This window comes from Papilio machaon, chromosome 6, assembly GCF_912999745.1.
Source record: "Papilio machaon chromosome 6, ilPapMach1.1, whole genome shotgun sequence".
NCBI classification, from domain to species: domain Eukaryota; kingdom Metazoa; phylum Arthropoda; class Insecta; order Lepidoptera; family Papilionidae; genus Papilio; species Papilio machaon.
The window spans coordinates 5186079-5204817 of NC_059991.1; the positions used below are offsets into that span (position 1 = coordinate 5186079).

General features: G+C 31.9%; 2 protein-coding genes across 2 annotated transcripts; both read left to right on the top strand.

The window, feature by feature from the left end:
* The first annotated feature begins 339 nt into the window (after window positions 1-339).
* Window positions 340-4499, top strand: LOC106715078 (endocuticle structural glycoprotein SgAbd-8). The gene is made up of 4 exons (XM_014508292.2): window positions 340-434; window positions 3177-3406; window positions 3715-3970; window positions 4199-4499. The coding sequence occupies exons 1-4, from the start codon at window positions 423-425 to the stop codon at window positions 4292-4294; spliced, it is 594 nt and encodes a 197-aa protein (XP_014363778.2). The 5' UTR covers window positions 340-422; the 3' UTR covers window positions 4295-4499.
* Window positions 4500-10899: 6400 nt separating this feature from the next.
* On the top strand, window positions 10900-17419 carry LOC106715072 (endocuticle structural glycoprotein ABD-4). The gene is made up of 4 exons (XM_014508283.2): window positions 10900-10950; window positions 11878-12008; window positions 13419-13590; window positions 17200-17419. Exons 1-4 carry the CDS (start codon window positions 10948-10950, stop codon window positions 17311-17313), a joined length of 420 nt encoding a protein of 139 aa, XP_014363769.2. The 5' UTR covers window positions 10900-10947; the 3' UTR covers window positions 17314-17419.
* Window positions 17420-18739: the final 1320 nt, after the last annotated feature.

Genomic DNA, 18739 nt, shown 5'->3' on the forward strand with positions numbered 1-18739 from the left:
TAATATGTAACGCGTAAAACAATCATAGAATCAGAATGTTGACATATTAACGGAGTAGGAATTTGAATTGCATACTCTAAAGATGTCGCTGATTACGACCTCTGTAAGTCAACTTGCGTAAACACTTAGAAATGAATATTAGAATAAGATAATGCACATAAAGGGTACGTAATGGTATTCCAAGTTATCTGCTATCTATTTGTAATTTTACTTGTCAATATTGTAATGTTTAAAAAATCGCGACATCTCTGCTAAAGCAAGCAAGCACGGTATCAGGTATGAAAGTGTGATGGCTCATAGCAGAGACCGAGTAAGTGGCAGGGGTGAAGTATATAAGTGAGCGTATAACTACCACTCTGACACAGTTCCGAGGAGACTCCACGTGCTTCACTGCCGCACGTTACAATATAAAAAAAAACACAATGAAAGTTCTGGTAAGTTCAAAGCTTTTTATCAAACATTCTTAACGTAAATAGTTTAATGATAAGTGATCCTTATAAACAACATTGAAAATATTATATGCGCTTATAGATAGGTAAATTCAGATACAGTGCTGTTATTGTGATGTTCGTATGTGATTAATTCAAACTCCAAATGTTGCTTTAATGTTTGTGAATTTCCGCAACCATCTGTTGCGAGATGCAAGCTCAAATAGGGTCGGTTGTTGAACTTTGACATAAAGATAGATTACGGTCCATTAATTATGTGCTTTAATATAAGACAATGCAAATATATTTTAACGGTTATGTGGGACAATTTCTAAATTTAACTAAGTGCTTGATATCTATATCTATAGGTATATATATAAAAGAAAGTCGTGTTAGTTACACCATTTATAACTCAAGAACGGCTGAATCGATTTGACTGAAAATTGGTGGCCAGATAGCTTAGAACCAGGAAACGGACATAGGATAATTTTTACCCCGTTTTCTTTTTCTTTTTTTTTTTTTTATTCCGCGCGGACGGAGTCGCGGGTAAAAGCTAGTTGCTAATAAAATGCGATTACCAAATATCAATTGAACTCAATAGTAGTAGTTACAAACCAATCGCTGTTCAGTAAATATTTTATAATATCAAGTTTGTTAATTACTTTTTAAAGTTAAGCTCTTTTTTACTTTACAAGGTAGCGAATTCGTTCGTGCGGAATTCAAAATATATAACCTATATCACCTGGAAGTAGTGGAGCTTCCCAACAGTTAAAGAATTTTTCAAATGGATTTAGTAGTTTTGAAGCCTATTCAATGCAAACAAACAAGCAATCAACCAAATCTTTTCTCTTTAAAATATTAGTATCAACTCAAATGAAGTAATTTTGACCTTAAATATTGACCATCCTAATAATAATACAATCTTAATAATACAAAGGCAAAAAAGTTTCCGTCATCTGACTTAATCTTTACAGATTCTGAGCTTGTATTTTTTTGCTGGAGCTAGTACATCTTAGAAAGTATGTTTGTCGAACCCCTTTCTTTCTTTTGGAAAAAAAAAATCAGTGATGAGTTCTTTCAAGAGATGTTTCAGCAGTGGAAAATGACGATTCTTAATAGGTTACCTATATTTCTTTGCGCGTAAAAGTGTATTCTGATAGTTATTAATACAAACATCTACAAATGTACTTAGAACTCGGCCTTGAAATCTTAAACCAGAAAACCAGCCGTTGGTAAAATATAACGAATATATAAGGAGGTCAAAGAATAAAACATTGTTTTGTAAAAAAAAAAAAACTTAAAATAATTGTAACATGCAAATAGTCGCAGATAAAGTATTATGAAATATTTGCTAGAGCAAAAAATGATATTTACTTAAGCAAAGTGATGTCGCAAGTTTTTTTTTGCTATAGTTGAGACCGATACGTCTGTCTGTCTGTTCTAGTACATTACCTACTTTTTAAAACGTGCTGTTATTCAAACGGTCTTGTTCATCGTGTTGGCAAATTGCATAACCACTTTCTAGGTCACGATGTATTCGGCCTCAGGTATTTTCAACTCAGTTTACAGGTGGACTAAAAGCTCTAATTAAAAACTTATTACATGATGTACAAGTAAATTTAAATTACTTTTTTTTTCGATTTTAGATACATATCTTAACAGTCGTTTTAATTAGCTGACCTTTTATAAGTGTTGTTTTCAAAATAAATTAATAATTTTGGGTTAATCGATAGTAAAAAAGGATACGATAACGTAATTTAGACGTAATTTAATGTAATTTACTAGTTGATCAAGTAATTCGTATATTATACGACGAAAATATACGAGTTACACATATGATTGTGATTAACGCGGTAGCTTGGCCCAAGTGCGTGAATTGAACGCAAGAACATTACAGCAAGTAGTTGTCCGATTGATAATCCGTTTCGCTTCAGAGCTTACAATTGAAGCGTTAAGTACTATGATGTGTTTATATGATCGTAACTACATTACGAGATTATTATCGATGTTAAGGAAACATTAGTAAATTATTACCAAATGCGTAACGTAACTGAAGAAAAAAAATCGAAGTTAATTAATAAGTGCACACATTCGCCAATCTCTGCTTTTTCGAAGGCCATCGCGCTTCGAGAAAGATGACCCTCGTTACGTAAATGCAAAACAATATCGGATCGACTATTTTCAATGGTAACAAAGCATGTCTGGTTCGGATGCGATTACAATGAAAACAATGCCCTGTTTAAGATCGCAAACATGTTTTACTGAAGTTCACTTTCGCCCGGGTCGCGTGTCGAATAAGGTTGTTTCGTAATTATGGTAGGCCATTGTATCCGCTCCAGCTTATCTTACAACACCGTGAATATGATTAAGCTCTTCTCGGTGAGGTCACCGTTTCATTATCGGTCATTACTTTACATAACTGCAATTGAAATGTTATATTGTACCAATCGGAATAAGACTTGAAGAATAAGAATCTTGTTACTTTCATATTAATCAATTTCAATTTCACAAATTTCACTTGATATATTTTTGCACAATTGAGTTAGAAAAGTAATGTTTTGCGTAAATCTATGGATTTAAAATCCTGCAATTAAAGTTAGTTGGTTTGACCTATTATAATAAGTGAAATGTCACTCCAAATACCCTTTTAAGTAACCTTTTCTCCGTTTACAGTTTGTCGCAATAATTATTTTTTAATCTATTGTTTGTTATAAATATATATTTATATGAGTTCATTTTGTATTCCAGGTAGCATTATCCGCAGTGCTGGCGCTTACGACGGCTCTCCCTCAAAGGAGAGCGCCGGAGCAGCCGAGCGACCAAGCGACAGCGGAGCAGAACTACAACTACCAGCCCGACTACAGACAGTCTAAGCCCATCGAAGACTTCAGACCCAAAGTTCAGTTGGAACTCACCACTGTCATTCCCATCATCCGTTTCGACAAAGAACAAGGCACCGACGGAAGCTACAAGACCTCGTGAGTATTACTTTTTTAGAACCAAAAACAGATACAAACATTAACAACGAAAACAAAATTAACATTGGCAACGAGTCAGATTTTTAGTAGTTAATTTGGCTTAAATAGACTTTAATAGCTGTAGTTAGTGTATCACTAGGTGATAATTTCAAGTCTTGAAATATTTGAAACTGAATCTATAGGTTTACTAATTTGCATTGAGTCGAGCAACCACTTAGAAACATAAAATTAAAGATACTTTATGGCGTAAAACGATCATAAAATATAGGGATGGCAAAAATTTAATAGTCATAATAAAAAATTTCCAGATACGAGACCGGCAACAACATCCAGGCTGAAGAACAAGGCTACCTTAAGACGGTCGGCGAGAACCAAGACCAAGCTCTAGTGCAACAGGGCTCGTACTCGTACACCGCTCCCAATGGAGAGGTCATCACGGTCGAGTACACCGCTGACGAATTCGGATTCAGAGTCAAGGGCGACCACATCCCAACTCCCCCACCAGTTTCCCCTGAAATCCAAAAGGGACTTGACCTCATCTACGCCGGAATTAAGGCCAATGCGGTAAGAATATTTTAATTTAACTAAAACTTTCATAGCGTTTGTTATTATTCAAAACTACAGAATCTCTAAAAAATCCAATAAATGTAGTAAATATCAGTGAGATATTATTATTTTAAAATTTATTAATATCTTATGCACGCACACAATAAAAACATATAACTGAATTTAAAATATTAAAAACGTCAACCACATAAAAATCAAGTATTAAATTTTTATATAATTTTTTAGGAACGTGCCGCCATAGAAGCCAAGAACAACCCAGAAGCTGCCAGACAACAAGAAGAGATAGCCGCTCTTGACTACAAGGGTTTCTACCACCAGTAAACAAATAGTGCGAAATTAAAAATCTCTGTTTAAAGACTTCAAATGTTCTTAAACCGTTATAGTCACCAGTGTTTAAAATCGTACCTAAATTATGTAGTTACAAGATGCCATCTTCAATATCCCAATTTCATGGACGTAGTTTATTCCTCATATTAAACAATAGTTATTACAGATGAGTTATCATGTGATAACGCCTATGCTTTAAGACTAGGTTTTTAAATAAAATAGAATTTTATAAAATGAGTAACAAAAAGTCAGCCTTATTAAGGCAATTATAATATAAGGAACCTACTCATGGAAGGCGTTGTTTACTATACAAGTGTTCAATTTGTACTTAATTTTATAGTTTTGTACATATATTTTTAATTAATGTTATAATTCAAAAAATAAAAATGTTAAATATGTTTTAATTATTGTTTTAATTCCGTCTTTATTATATTCTTCTTGGCAATTATATATATTCCTAGTATATTCTACTCTTAGTATGAAAAAAAGGTATGGTCTTGTGGTTAAGAGGATACTTTATTCGCGGTTTGATAAATCGATCAAAATATTGGTTTGTTAAAAAAAACACTTGATTAATCGGCAAATTCTCCACTTCTTATTAACATGTCAGATTTATTATAGACATTGTTATTGCAATGTAGTGTTCAATACATGCCTATACTGAACACTATATAACCTAGAAAGTAAAATTTAACGCTATTTCGTTAAAAATGCTAAAAAGTTATGAATCGTAATACTGACATTTAAATAAACATATTATAGGTCACATATTATGATAAAAATGTTAAAGTATTAAATGTTTTATTTCATATATCATAAAAGATAATAATAATTGTTGAAGAATAAAAGAGTATTTTCAACAAATCATTAACATATTAACGTTCACTAATAGAATTATTGACACCATTCTATTAACAAGAACAAAGGTGGATGAAACAGCTAATCTTGCAAAATAGCTGAAATGAACCATACGGCATGTTCAAGGTTAAGTGAACGTGTCTACCGTCTTGGAATCGGAAGGATGGAATTCGATCGTGATGTGTATTTTATTTTTTACTACATTATGCATATTAAAAAAATCATTTCATTATTAAATGATCGCCGGCCATGAATTCTACAGAATAGGTTCTATAAGATTTTATTGCTGCTGTAAAGAAAAAGTCCTTATGCTTTTCTGGAGCCCCTTAAATCCTATAGATTTCTTAGACATATCATTTTAATCTAAGCTGCGAAAAGTGTGACAAAAAACACACTGTTGTGATATGTCTTATCAAGATAGATCCATCTAAATCACATCTTAATAGTTATTGTAATTGATCTGATTATTTGCATGATTACTTTCCTTTGTAAAGACAAAGCTATAACGAATTGTTTTCCAACCAATATTTTATAAAATCGAAATAACATGATTTTAGTTGGTGTCAGCCAGACACAATTTTTGAAGATCATCCGTTCATCCGTTTATAATACTCGTAGTAAACTAGTAATACTAGTATGTATTTGCCCTATATTTAAATTTTAATCTTCTGTCGGACCTAATGACAATTCGTTCATATCGAAAATTTTCACCTGTTCTAATGATAGATTTAGAAACATTATAGGCGTACACATAATACTTTAAAAAATAGAATTTTATTAAAATCTTTTAATAGTAAGCAGATGTCTTTTTATTTTCTAAATTTCTCAGTCTTATGCGTGGGTAGGCCTCTTGCAAGATGGGCCGATGATGATGATGATGGTCAAGGTTGCGTGAGTATCCTGGATGCGGGTTGCACAAGACCGATCATTGTGGCGATCTTTGGGGGAGGTCTATGCCCAACAGTGGACGTTACGTGGCTGAAAAGAAGAAGAAGGAATAGTTCACATTTATATTAGGTCCTTACATATGAAATTGGCGTTTTTCGTACTGGCCACTTTAATCACGAATTTCTCCTCTTTGGTAAGGAATTCCAAATTCAAATTTGTACAGCTATAGACTCATGTATTTGTGGTTCGATGACCGTCATTCATTTGTTTTTTTTCTTCTGTTTTTTTCTGTTTGCGTCACTCATTTTACAAAATGGAAAACTTAAAATATCGCATTATTTACGAGTACGAGTTCCGCCGTGGCACTAGTGCTGCGGAAACGACTCGAAGGGTGAATGATGTGTATGGCGGTCGTGTTGCAAAAGAAAACACAGTTCGTTTTTGGTTCCAACGTTTTCGTTCTGGAAATTTCGATCTGCAGAACAAGCCCCGTGGACGGCCCGAGACTCAAGTTGATAATGAAGAGTTGAAGGCTATTGTGGAAGCGGATCCATCGCAAACCACGTCCGAGTTAGCTGCAGGCTGCGATGTTAGTGATAAAACTGTTTTAATTCATTTGAAGCAAATTGGGAAGATTAAAAAGCTTGAAAGGTGGGTACCTCACGAATTGACTGAAGCAAACCGGCAAACGCGCGTCGACTGTTGCGTTATATTACTAAACTGGCACAATAATGAAGGTATTTTAAACCGAATCATTACCTGTGATGAAAAATGGGTTCTTTACGATAATTGGAAGCGCTCAGCGCAATGGTTGGATCCTGGCCAGCCAGCCAAATCCTGCCCCAAGCGAAAATTAACCCCAAAAAAGTTACTTGTAAGCGTTTGGTGGACTAGTGCCGGTATTGTTCATTACAGTTTTCTCAAATCTGGCCAGACTATTACGGCTGATGTCTATTGTCAGCAATTGCAAACCATGATGGAAAAGCTAGCGGCTAAACAACCTAGGCTGGTCAATCGCTCCACGCCACTGCTGCTTCACGACAACGCTAGACCACACACTGCGCAACAGACGGCTACTAAATTAGAAGAGCTTCAATTGGAAAGTCTAAGACATCCTCCGTACTCCCCGGACCTTGCTCCAAAATATTACCATTTTTTTCGAAATTTGGATAACTTCTTGCAAGGGAAAAAATTCAACTCCGATGGGGCAGTCCAAATCGCCTTCAAAGATTTTATTGATTCCCGTCCGACTGGTTTTTTTAGTAAAGGGATCAATGAACTACCTATGAGATGGCAAAAGTGCATAGAAAATAATGGTTCATACTTTGATTAATTAAATATATTATATTAAAAAATATTCGACTTTTTGTTCCTCCCATACAAAACGCCAATTTCATATGTAAGGACCTAATATATTCCTCCCATATTTATACATCTATCACAAATGGAGTGTTACGCGTTTACAATATGCTGAATCTTAAAACACAAAAAACTTACCAAATACTCGTGTATATTTATGGCATTCGTAGGTGTCCAGGACTTGCGTAAGTTTTCTCACGTGTTGAAATAGGCCGACTGGTTTCATAAACACGTTACTAATAACTTATGAGATTCTATTTATTGATGCGTCGATAGAACTCTGACCTTTGATTGTAAAACTTTTATACAGCGAATCAGGTTATCCGTGAATCAGGCATGAGTTAATGTGTATCGTAATGTCAGTCCGGCTGTGGCACCTGCCATAGGTCCGGGATTTGATTTATATATGTCTATAAATATTTTATTGAGAAATAATCACTTCTATGTTAAACTTAATTTCAAATTAAAAGTAACCTAACAATACTTATTTATACAATTAATAAAATTGAGGTGTCTATCAAAAATGAAAAAAATATCATATTTCGCAAACATGATTTATTTTCGTTGCTTATAATTAAAATCCAATGTTTAAAATTTTTGTCTATTTCAATATATATATATCCCCATCCGCGTTTTACGAGTAATCTCCGAAATGTCTGGACTGATTTTGACGGGACTTTAACTGGAAGGTAGTTGATGCGTAGGGTAATATTATAGGCGACTGTTATTTTAAATCTACACTGACGAACTTGCGGACAACCGCTATTAGTAAATATATGCATACATTATATGTAATTATTAAAATGTAAAAGAAACTTAAAATAAATTTAAAGAGTCTTGCACAAGTTTTTTCATTTCTAGACATGTTGATAGAAATTATAAGTTGGCAACACTATTTGAAATATTAACTACTGCTTGTTATTTTTGGTCGTGGGGTATTAAGAAGTAAGTACATTTCGTTAATTTATTTGGAAAATAAGTAATTAAAGAATTTCGTTGTAAAGACAAATGCAATGATAACCCCTAAAATGTTAAATGCAACTTTGTATTTCACCATAACAAAAATTCACGCAATTGCCGTGTGCTTTTACTTTATTATGAACATATTCAATTTCATCTCTTTTGAAAGATTGCATTCGTTCATCGAGGTAAATGCCACAAGAAGAACTAGATTCAGGGGTCAATTGCTATTGCGATGCACTGTACATATTTCGTAATTAATAATTTTACCTTTATACTGTAAAACCCTCATAAATCTGTATAATAATTGACCAAAGCTAAGTTAGAAGCTTTTGAACTAAAACTTATAATTATAAGAATTTATTTGAAAATAGAAAGCGCAATTGTGTTAGATTGTTTCAGCGTGAATCGTAAAACCGTTGCTCGGTAATATCGGTAATCGGTAAATGATAGTCGACGATAACGAACCGACTATTGAACGCTACCTACTACTCGGTGGTAGTCTGTTGCATATCTGTTTATTACACAGGAAATTTGTTTACTCTGATGTCTAAGTTTTTCAATTGAATTTCGTAGATAAAAAGAAAAAAGTTGACTTCTGCTTTATAACAGTACTATAATAATACAATATTTGTACGTTTATTGTTTATTTCTGCTTATAAAGCTATATTTTTTAACAATTATTTTAAATACTATACTACAAAACATAAGTTATAAGTTTAAAAATGTTTTCGTTATTCTTACCTTAATAATATATAATAATCAATCTTTCAGTTATCATATTTTAAAGAAAAAAAAATTACTCAATAAAGATTATAAACAATAAGTCTATTTGAGATTTGGAAAATATTAATGTCGGTGGTTAGGGACGGGTATAAAATTACAATGTTAAATATGTTGAACTTAAACGCGCCTGTTGAATATCTTTTGTATTCGATGGGTATCTTCGTGAAGTTACGATTTTGGTCAATGACTTAACTGTTTGTTAATATAGGCCTTGGGATGGCGAATCAATAGCAGGCGTGCGATTAATGGCACGCAACGAAATATTTTGGGCATGTCACAGATCACAAAATTCATTATGCACTACAAAAAATTGTAAAGTAGTTATTATATCAGGAGTTTATGCGAGTGATCTCTTTTTTGGTGCCTTAATCTTCCAAAGATACCCTAGGTTCAGGGGGAAAGACAGGGTTATGTACGGATTTGAACCACTAAAACCCCAAATTTAAGTGCAATAGTAGAGGGTTCTGGGATCTAATGCGAGTGACCCATACAATACGGAATGTTCCCAATAGTCACAAAGTCCAAATTATTCGATGGTACGTCTTTGATATCATTAACATTTCTTTAGAAAAATTAAACGTTATTTTTTTGTGGCTACCACCAGTTTTTTAAAGCAATTTCTTCACGTTAACTAATACAGCAATTTTTTTCAATATTTTAATATTAATAATCCGTTACATACTAGTTACATAATATTAAATTTAAGGCTTAATTTTATCCATTTACTTGTTATTTACTTTTTTAAGATAATAGAGATGTTGCTGAGGGCGACCTTAATTTTTGACGCATTCTCCAGTTCAAAAACGACAGATGAATTAGTCTATATTTCACACTATAAATTATATACGGAAATTACAATACGAAAACTATATGTAAAATGGACATACGCAATAAATTCCTTTTAACTATAAAATTTGCATGATATTTTATTGCCCAGTAGTATTGACCAAGTAGTTCCGTGATTTATAGAGAATGGCGAGGGACAAGTGATAATCTTCGAAACTGATTAACATTAAATATTTACCCTTTAAGTTAAAGCATATACCTACGGCTAAACGATAGAACATACAATTTACAAGGGTTGAACACTATCTTTACTTCTATAGAATAACGACGCGTTTTTGTTAAAAAAAACTTGAGAGGTGTCAAGGGACACCCGGATGGAACGAAGTTCCTTTCAATTACTTAGTGAAGGAACCAATGTTTATTCTATGAATAAAAAACTTAAGTCTTCACAAGAAGTACATTTTATTTCTATGAATTTTCGTTATATATTGTCACGTCGTTGCCATGGTGAAGTAGCGCTCATTCGTCTATAGCAAAAAGTGTCGTGACAACTTTTCGTAAGAATTTTTTCCGTCTAGCCCCCTTTCACAACGTGCGATAAGGAACTTCGTTCCAAATGTTATTCGTTGTATTTTTATACAAAATTTCAAACTCCTTTTTTTGGACGTCGATTGCATTTTAAGTGCTTTACAATCGATAATCGCACAAAACTATGCAAGGAGGCTCAATAAAAACAAATAAGTTGATTTAATTGACCATACATGATCATCATAATAATGCATACAATTTTATTGCCATTAGTACGTTTTTTTTAATTGTAAATATTGTTAGTGTGTTTGTTTATTGGTTTGCGCATGTGTGTCCGTTTGATAAGTCAGGATGCGTTGGGTTGCACGAAGTTCATAGGTAAAGAAGACGGTATATAAACCTATTGCAGTGTCACTTAGTACACACTTGAGTTGCATTTGATTGTGTTTGGACCCTTTTGTACCTTTGTCGACAGTTCGAGAATGGTAAAACTTTCTTTACTTTTTAATTTAATTCATTTTGGAATGTTAATAATTCCATACTTTGTGAGAGAAGTTACGTTTAATTTGTTTAAATAAAACAAAATAAGTTATTTTGATAATTTTATTTTAAAAAAAAACATCTTAATAATTATTTCGTTAAGTAAATTTATCGGAACCTTACTAAGGAGAAACTTTTGTTTGTTACAAACTAACTCTAAAATTAAATATGTACTTAATTTAATAGCTTTTTATTACTACGCTTTTTTTTAATTCTGCGGTACGAAGAAGCGGCCGTTCGCTTGTTTTGTAAATAAAAATTAAATGTTATTGAAACATTTTGTATTTTGTAACATGCAGTAAGCTTTCACGCGTTTGCTACTGAAAATATCAAATGCAGATAATTTACATGTTTGAATGTAGATAAGGTACTGTATAACCTTTTTGAGATGTGCAGTTGTTTTGAAATTTACTTAACATAATTACATTCTCTAACACGGTTTCCATTGGTTTTATTACCATACAGATATCACGTGTCTATTAAAAAACTGTATATTAATTTTTTCTGCCTTAAAACCTATCCTCAATATTCATAATTCTGGATCCTCTGCTACATTTCAAATGCTGAAAGCGCCTGCGTATTGTTCTTCATTAATATTTCTAAATAATTATTTGCTAGATTTACATCAAGGCGTTTAAATAGCATTTTAACCCAAAAAATATGTTGCATGTTTTATCAAATGTAAGAGGAAATTATTAATACATTAGGTAGAATACTAATGTACTGAAATATATTGTTTCTCAGTGACATTGTATTCACTCTAAATTTTTATTTAGTTCTTTTTAATTGAGGCTACAGTAGTTATAGAAGTTGTTTTTGTAATATTTTCTAAGTAATAATTAATATTTCATTGTAAATTTGTATTTCTTCAGATTTCTCCGATAGCTTTCTCCGTGTTAGTTCTCGCCTTAGGAATACAGGCAAAACCCAACTCGCAAACTGTTATCCCTATTCTGCGCTATGAATCAAATGGACCAAATGTCGACGGATCATACAAATGGCTGTAAGTAACTTTATATATGTACATCTCATATGTATAATGGCTATAAGTCAGTTATTGCTTTCACGTTTTAAAATAGTAATAAATAAACAACCCCGTCCATAAAACAAACAGACCGGAATATTATACATTTTCGCTTATCACATTATCTGATTTTACGTATAAATATACCATATTCTTAAATATTGTAATTTTTAGTATTACCGCAAGTAGACATAGTGATATTGACATTACCCATGTTCACGTAACACGTCACCGTGTCCTCAATTCTATGATTGCCTTTCTTCGAAGAATATCTAATAGGCAAATAAAAATATGAAGCAAAAGTATATTACATAAAGTGATCCGTGTCATAAAGTTCAATGTCAACTAGTTTAATTTGCAACAGTTGAGGAATTCTAAACATTCGATCCATATTCATCTTACAGACAAATTGGGAAACTGGATTGTATTTATCAATTATTTAAATGATTGCTAGTCGTAATGTAAACAAATGCAAGTTAATTCTGTGCAATATTTAAGACTAGAGCATGTTTATTACGAATATCGTACTAATGTATACAGACGCGAGTACTACTTTGAATTCATACCATTTTTAATGATTTTATAATAAAACAAAACTACTTTATATAAATGCAATAATATCCGTAACGGATGTTTAATTTTTGTGTTTAAGTTTTATACTACTGCTTATATCCAGTATTGCTAAAAAAATGCTGCTTACTCCATAACAAAGTATATTCCTTTATAGAGAAATCATATTTTAGAAGAATATAAATGCAACTAATTTGCATGAGATGTTTTGTATTTCGAGATCGTTTACGCCTTGGTCAAGTTGGCACAGGCACAAGCAGAGAAAGATGTAATCTTACACTAAAGCATAACCTGTCCGTAAATAGCATTATTGACCTTCGTCAAGTGTAAACCTGACAACACTTTTAATATTTATATTATGACAAAGAAGTCGACATTCCTGGATTTCTGGTTAACGTTGTATGATATTTAAGTAAAGTCAAGCAATTTTTATTTCACTTCGTCCCTTAGGTATTTTGTTTAATGGCTATGTACAACTAAAACTGCGAGAAATACAACTGTAAGAACCACGCCGTAATTTATTGTATGTTTTTTTTTTTTTTTTTTTAAATAAGTTTACTAATTCACTAAATAAGATTGGATAATCCAGAGAACTTAGTACTACCTAATCAAAATTAATTGATTGTTATTCGTTAGCGATTTATCAATCTCTCATAACCTTCAAATTAATTTCTAGTGATTGAGATCAATAAAATATTTCAGGTTATTATGCTAAGTGAGACGAAATTTTAACCGTATTCATGGAGTAACACAGTGAAACAAAAGTACATTAAGTTCATCTCTAGAATTTTAAGTATCCGTAATTATTGTTAATTACAGTTACGAAACTGGTAACCAAATAAATGCGGAAGAGGCTGGTTATGTGAAGAATTTCGGCAAAGGCGAGGGCCAAGAGGAGCAGGTCGCCAATGGAAAGTTCAGCTACAAGGCACCTGACGGGTCTATAATTACACTGCAATACGTTGCTGACGCCAATGGCTTCCAACCAAAGGTTTGAATGTTTTATATTCTATCTTTTTATATTCTTTTGTATCGACGTAGAAATAAAATTATTAACCGATAGCAGTCTTAAGTTTTTGCTTGTAAGGATCTTGTTAATTACTTAAATCCAATAGTAAAATCGTTTACAAAGCTTTCATAAGTTTTTGATAAGTTAAGCTATTTAACTTTATTAAATAATACAAATAATATTGTGGAATTAAATAATAACTTTAAATAAAGAAGTTATTGCAAGCTTTTGCGAGTTGAGTGACTTTGCATTAGTTATATATGAACCATTGCCTCTGTTTTATGGGACTGGTTCCACACGAAGTTATGCTGGGCCATTTGCGTTGGCATCGCACCATTTCCTATGTAGTACATAGTGAGTGTACAAGAAATAACTATATGACGGTCAAAATCATTTACGTAACCAAATTTTAAGGTTTTGAGTGAAAAAATTGAAATAATATTTACACAAAAATTGGACATTAATCAATCAAAATCGAATTCATATTTTCAGTTGCAATTTTCACTATGACTTTATCATGCCATGAAATGTTATTGATTTCAATTTAGTTTTTATCCCAGATTAAAAATAAAAAGGATTATATCAATATTTTGGATTCCATTGCTGTATAAGTCGCCGGTGTTACACATTTATAAATTTAAGTTATGATTGTTCCCACCATTTTAAATATACGCCGACGTCTTATAGAAACCTTGACATCTTCGAACTCGTAAAACGAGGAGATGCATCACGGAATCCGGTACTGTAAAAATGTTAAATACAAGTACAGTCGGCAATAAAATCACAATAAAATATTAATTTAAAAACACTTCTGTGTTTACGTTTACAAATTCATGATTTTGCAAGCATATTGTATCGATGATATTGTATTTATAAAGTTAATCTTTTTCACCAATATTAACCTTTAAGGTCACATCACTCCAAATCTAAGCAATATAAGTAAATCAACATTGACCTACTAATAATGTTCCAAATTTATGGGTTTTTATTTCAACGATTACCAAACGGTAATTTGATTTTGTGAAATCCGCTTTGATATAACACAATTTTATTTACATAAATATAATATTTTGCATTAAGTAAACTAATTTCATTACGTCTGTTTTAGAACCCTCGTTGTATTTATGAAAAATTTATTTAAAAAGTGGTTTTGAGTACCGTAAATAAAATCTATCTTCCTTGTCCATGAATAAAATTATACGGTTAATTGTTGATCGCATCTCATCTCAAATAGTTACATTTCGATATAAAGTATTTTGCAACACGTAACGTTTTTTTCTGAAATTCGGATGTGTGGCCTGAATCATGAATGTTACGTAAGTTTGTAGAAAATTTAATACACTACGAAGACTAAGGTGCGGGTGTGAATCATGATTGCTAACATGTGGGCAAATGTCGCGTTAAAATATCAAATAACGCCCTACGAACCGTAGTTGAGAAATGCTTGATTGGTACTATGACAGGTTATTAAGTCCAATTTTAATAGTAATGAATAGAAATACTTCAAAATGTTCGAACTAACTCTTGATAATTTTGTAAGGATATTTGTATATTAAACTTTGCTATAACCATTTCAACTATGGAAAATTTGCTAGGTTATATTCAAAGATAGTTGACAGACGGTTGTGAAGCTATGATGATATTACGTTTAGTAAATTTAACCATACTATATTAACTTGATCGACTAGTGACAATACAATTTTAATTTTATTCAACATAAAATTCACATTTCTATAGACATTGCAGACATTATGATCCATTCCAAGTCACCACCTTACCAATATTTGTTACTAAATGTCAAATATGAACTAATTTAAATATCAAAACAATAAATTACTCCAAATATGAGATTACAGTAATGCAAAGAAGTTAGAATTTTGTAACATTCGCCAAAAACGAAGGACGTGTGAAAGTAACAATTTTAATACGTAAAAACAAGATTCGTATGAACAAAAGATCATCGCTGTTAATCATGTTTACTTCATTGCTCGCTTGAAGATCTCTCCCAGACAATTTAGATACGATGAAAATTACTATTAACATAAATATCTCCCTTGTCAAGGTACTGACTGTAATGAGTATGTACGCACACGTTTTCGTAAGCCTTAAATAGACTTACAGTATTCAGTTATCTTAGGCGACCTAAAAATAAAAATAAAATTACGATACACATTTTTCTTGGTATCACAAGGTGGTTCATTAAATTCTGAGCTAGTTTTCAATATTGATTGTAAAGTAAAAAAAATCTAGGCCTATGTGTTAGGTCTAAATTAGAGACCCTATATTATTGAATATAGGGTCTCTAATTTAGACCTAACACATAGGCCTAGATTTTTTTTACTTGAATTATCAACTTTTTTACACCAGACCTTTAAAAATTAATATGGTTATAGTCAGTCTTTGTATTTTTTTTAAATTGCAGTGTTACATAGCTTATGTTATATTTAATTTTAGATTAGTTTTTATGAATTTAAATTTTATTTATTTTTTTATCTCCAAGCAGTCTACGAGGTTCGTTGTTACGTGATGTGTCAAAGGCGGCGTCAATAAAGAATTTATCTAAATCACGATTGCCGGCATCCTCAGCCGTATTCTAAGCACATTTGACATTTAAAATTTTATTTAATACTATACAGTGTATGTGAATCACGTGAATTACGTAAGCATTGTTCGCAGACGTATGCCGCACCCGCTCGCGCCCTTTCCACTGACCTAGGCCTTACGTATTGTCTGTTTTAGCAATAGCGATGGTATTGCAGTTTATCTGAAATCTTTTTTATATTATATATGCAAAAGTTTAGATGGATTGATTTATGGATTCTTCTTAGAAGGTATCTCTAAAACGACTTAATGGATTGCTGAAATTTGGTTTAGATGTAGAACATATTCTGGAAGAGCACACATTTTTTTTAATTCGGAGTTGTTGGCGATAGTTAGTAGATCATAATATGTGTCTTTTTTATTTTATTTTATGATAGCCACATTATACGTCTTATTATTTATAGATTTGATACCTTGATCCTGAAAAAAATTAATTCTAATTCAAGCCAGTAGACCTTCGAAATTTCACTATCTAACTTCAACAACATGTGGTAAAACAGCTTTTGATTTTGTCGCATAAAATATTTTAACATCAAAAAAATATTTGTTCATTAACCAACTTGCATAATGAGTTCTAATTAGTACTATTTATTTAAGCAAAATTTCATTATATTTTTTAAGGTCAGTTGTAATATTTTATAGTGACACAAATTACGTACGCGAGCAAGACTCCCATACTTGTTATGATAATATTATATAACGAAAGGCGAAGTAGAAGACTTCTTACTTTTTTCTAATATTATAAATGCGAATATCCGGATGGATGTATAGATGGATTGATGTTTGTTAGAAGGTATCTTCAGAACGACTCAAGGGATCTGGATGAAATTCGGCATGTATGTAAATTTTTTGTTAATTATGCACGACGGAGTCGCGGGCATCAGCTTGTTATCAATAATAATCAATTCGATGTAAATTGTATATGTCATATTATTTTTCGACCTATATACATTTTTAAATTTTTATCTTAACTTGTATTTTTTTTTTCAGGGCGACCATTTGCCTACTCCTCCGCCGATCCCGCCGGCGATTCAAAAAGCTCTAGACTTAATAAAAAATGCGCCCGCAAAACGTAGCGGTGGTACTGGTCCCTACTATGGTTGAAGATTATAGTCTGCACGTATCATTCGTTCTACGTCATCACTATCATACATATAAATATTCATATTGATACATGTTATTAACATAATTACTCCAGATTTAATTTAATCAACAGATCATTGTACATATAAAATGACAATAAAATTATCACCTTTTCAAAACGAAGTCTTTTTTTCCTAAAGTTAATGATTGAATCTTTAATTTTAAAATTAAATCTTTACTTCCTATTATCTCTAAGTCCAGATTATCCGAAGAAACTCTACTATTGTGTGTTGTGTCTACCTTGAAGTAGGAGTCAAACTTATAGTAATTAGTTATGATAGTTTATATCAATCTAAGTAAAAAAAGATTAAACTGTCTCAATATTACGGATTGTGCATATTTTTTTATCTTGTGGCACAACAATATTGACGCAGATAATAACGGTATTGAAAATCTATTGTAAGTTTCGAATTAATTAGAGCATTGATTGGAATGGAAATAAAATCATGTGTTCACACGATCTCTGCAATATTGATTTACACATTTATCTTTAAAAAAAGCAATAAAGAACAAATATATGAATACGTAGTTTAGTCAAACTTTAAACATGCTCATAGTTATGAGCATAACGGAAATCATTGCAAAACTAGGTTTTAACTTTAAGCCATAGAACTAGGCGTTGGCTATCTAGCCAGCTGCATATAGATTTTTTATCTATAAATTATCATTTTACTTCATGACGATGCATTGTATGACGATGTACAGGAACGTACTATTAATATTACTTTGATTAATGGTTAAGTTAACACAGGCAACACTAATGTTGCTTTAAACTAATTACTGTAGACATTTAATCTGCTATTTTATAACTTAGTGTAATATTATAAATGCTAAAGTTTAGATGTATGTATGTTTGTTTGAAGATATCTCCAGAACTACCCAACGGATCTTGATGATATTTGGCACAGATATAGAACATAATCTGGAAAAACATATAGGCTACTTATGCTTTTTTATTTCCGCGCGGACAGAGTCGCGCTAGTGAATCAATGATTTTTTTATATTCAACAACTACAATATATTCATTGCGAAATACAAAGTTGTTAGTTTTACGCGCGTTTCCAATGTGTATTCGCAATAAAATAAATTTGCAGTTACTTTAAACCTTAACGAAGTATGAAAATGGCTTAGATAAGGTTAAATAAGAAGATAAAATAACTTTAGGAGTCCGTCCAACGATTGCAGAATATTTTAAATAGTGGGATTAAACCTACGCGACATAAAGGGAAGGGAATAGACACACTGTGTGATGTAAAGAGTTTAGTATTTCATGATAATGTGTATTGTATCTTTGAAGAATGCATAATCTGTATGAGCCAAAGCAACTATTTTTGCCTTTTGTGTGAAAAGCTACTTCTTAGTTTAACAACATGCGTTAAAAGCACAC

Excerpts from the sequence above, each read along its gene's own strand:
- LOC106715078 (XM_014508292.2), top strand. Across the intron at positions 3,407-3,714 it reads GACGGAAGCTACAAGACCTC|ATACGAGACCGGCAACAACA; the intron begins GTGAGTATTACT and ends AAAAATTTCCAG. Across the intron at positions 3,971-4,198 it reads CCGGAATTAAGGCCAATGCG|GAACGTGCCGCCATAGAAGC; the intron begins GTAAGAATATTT and ends ATAATTTTTTAG.
- LOC106715072 (XM_014508283.2), top strand. Across the intron at positions 12,009-13,418 it reads GACGGATCATACAAATGGCT|TTACGAAACTGGTAACCAAA; the intron begins GTAAGTAACTTT and ends TGTTAATTACAG. Across the intron at positions 13,591-17,199 it reads CCAATGGCTTCCAACCAAAG|GGCGACCATTTGCCTACTCC; the intron begins GTTTGAATGTTT and ends TTTTTTTTTCAG.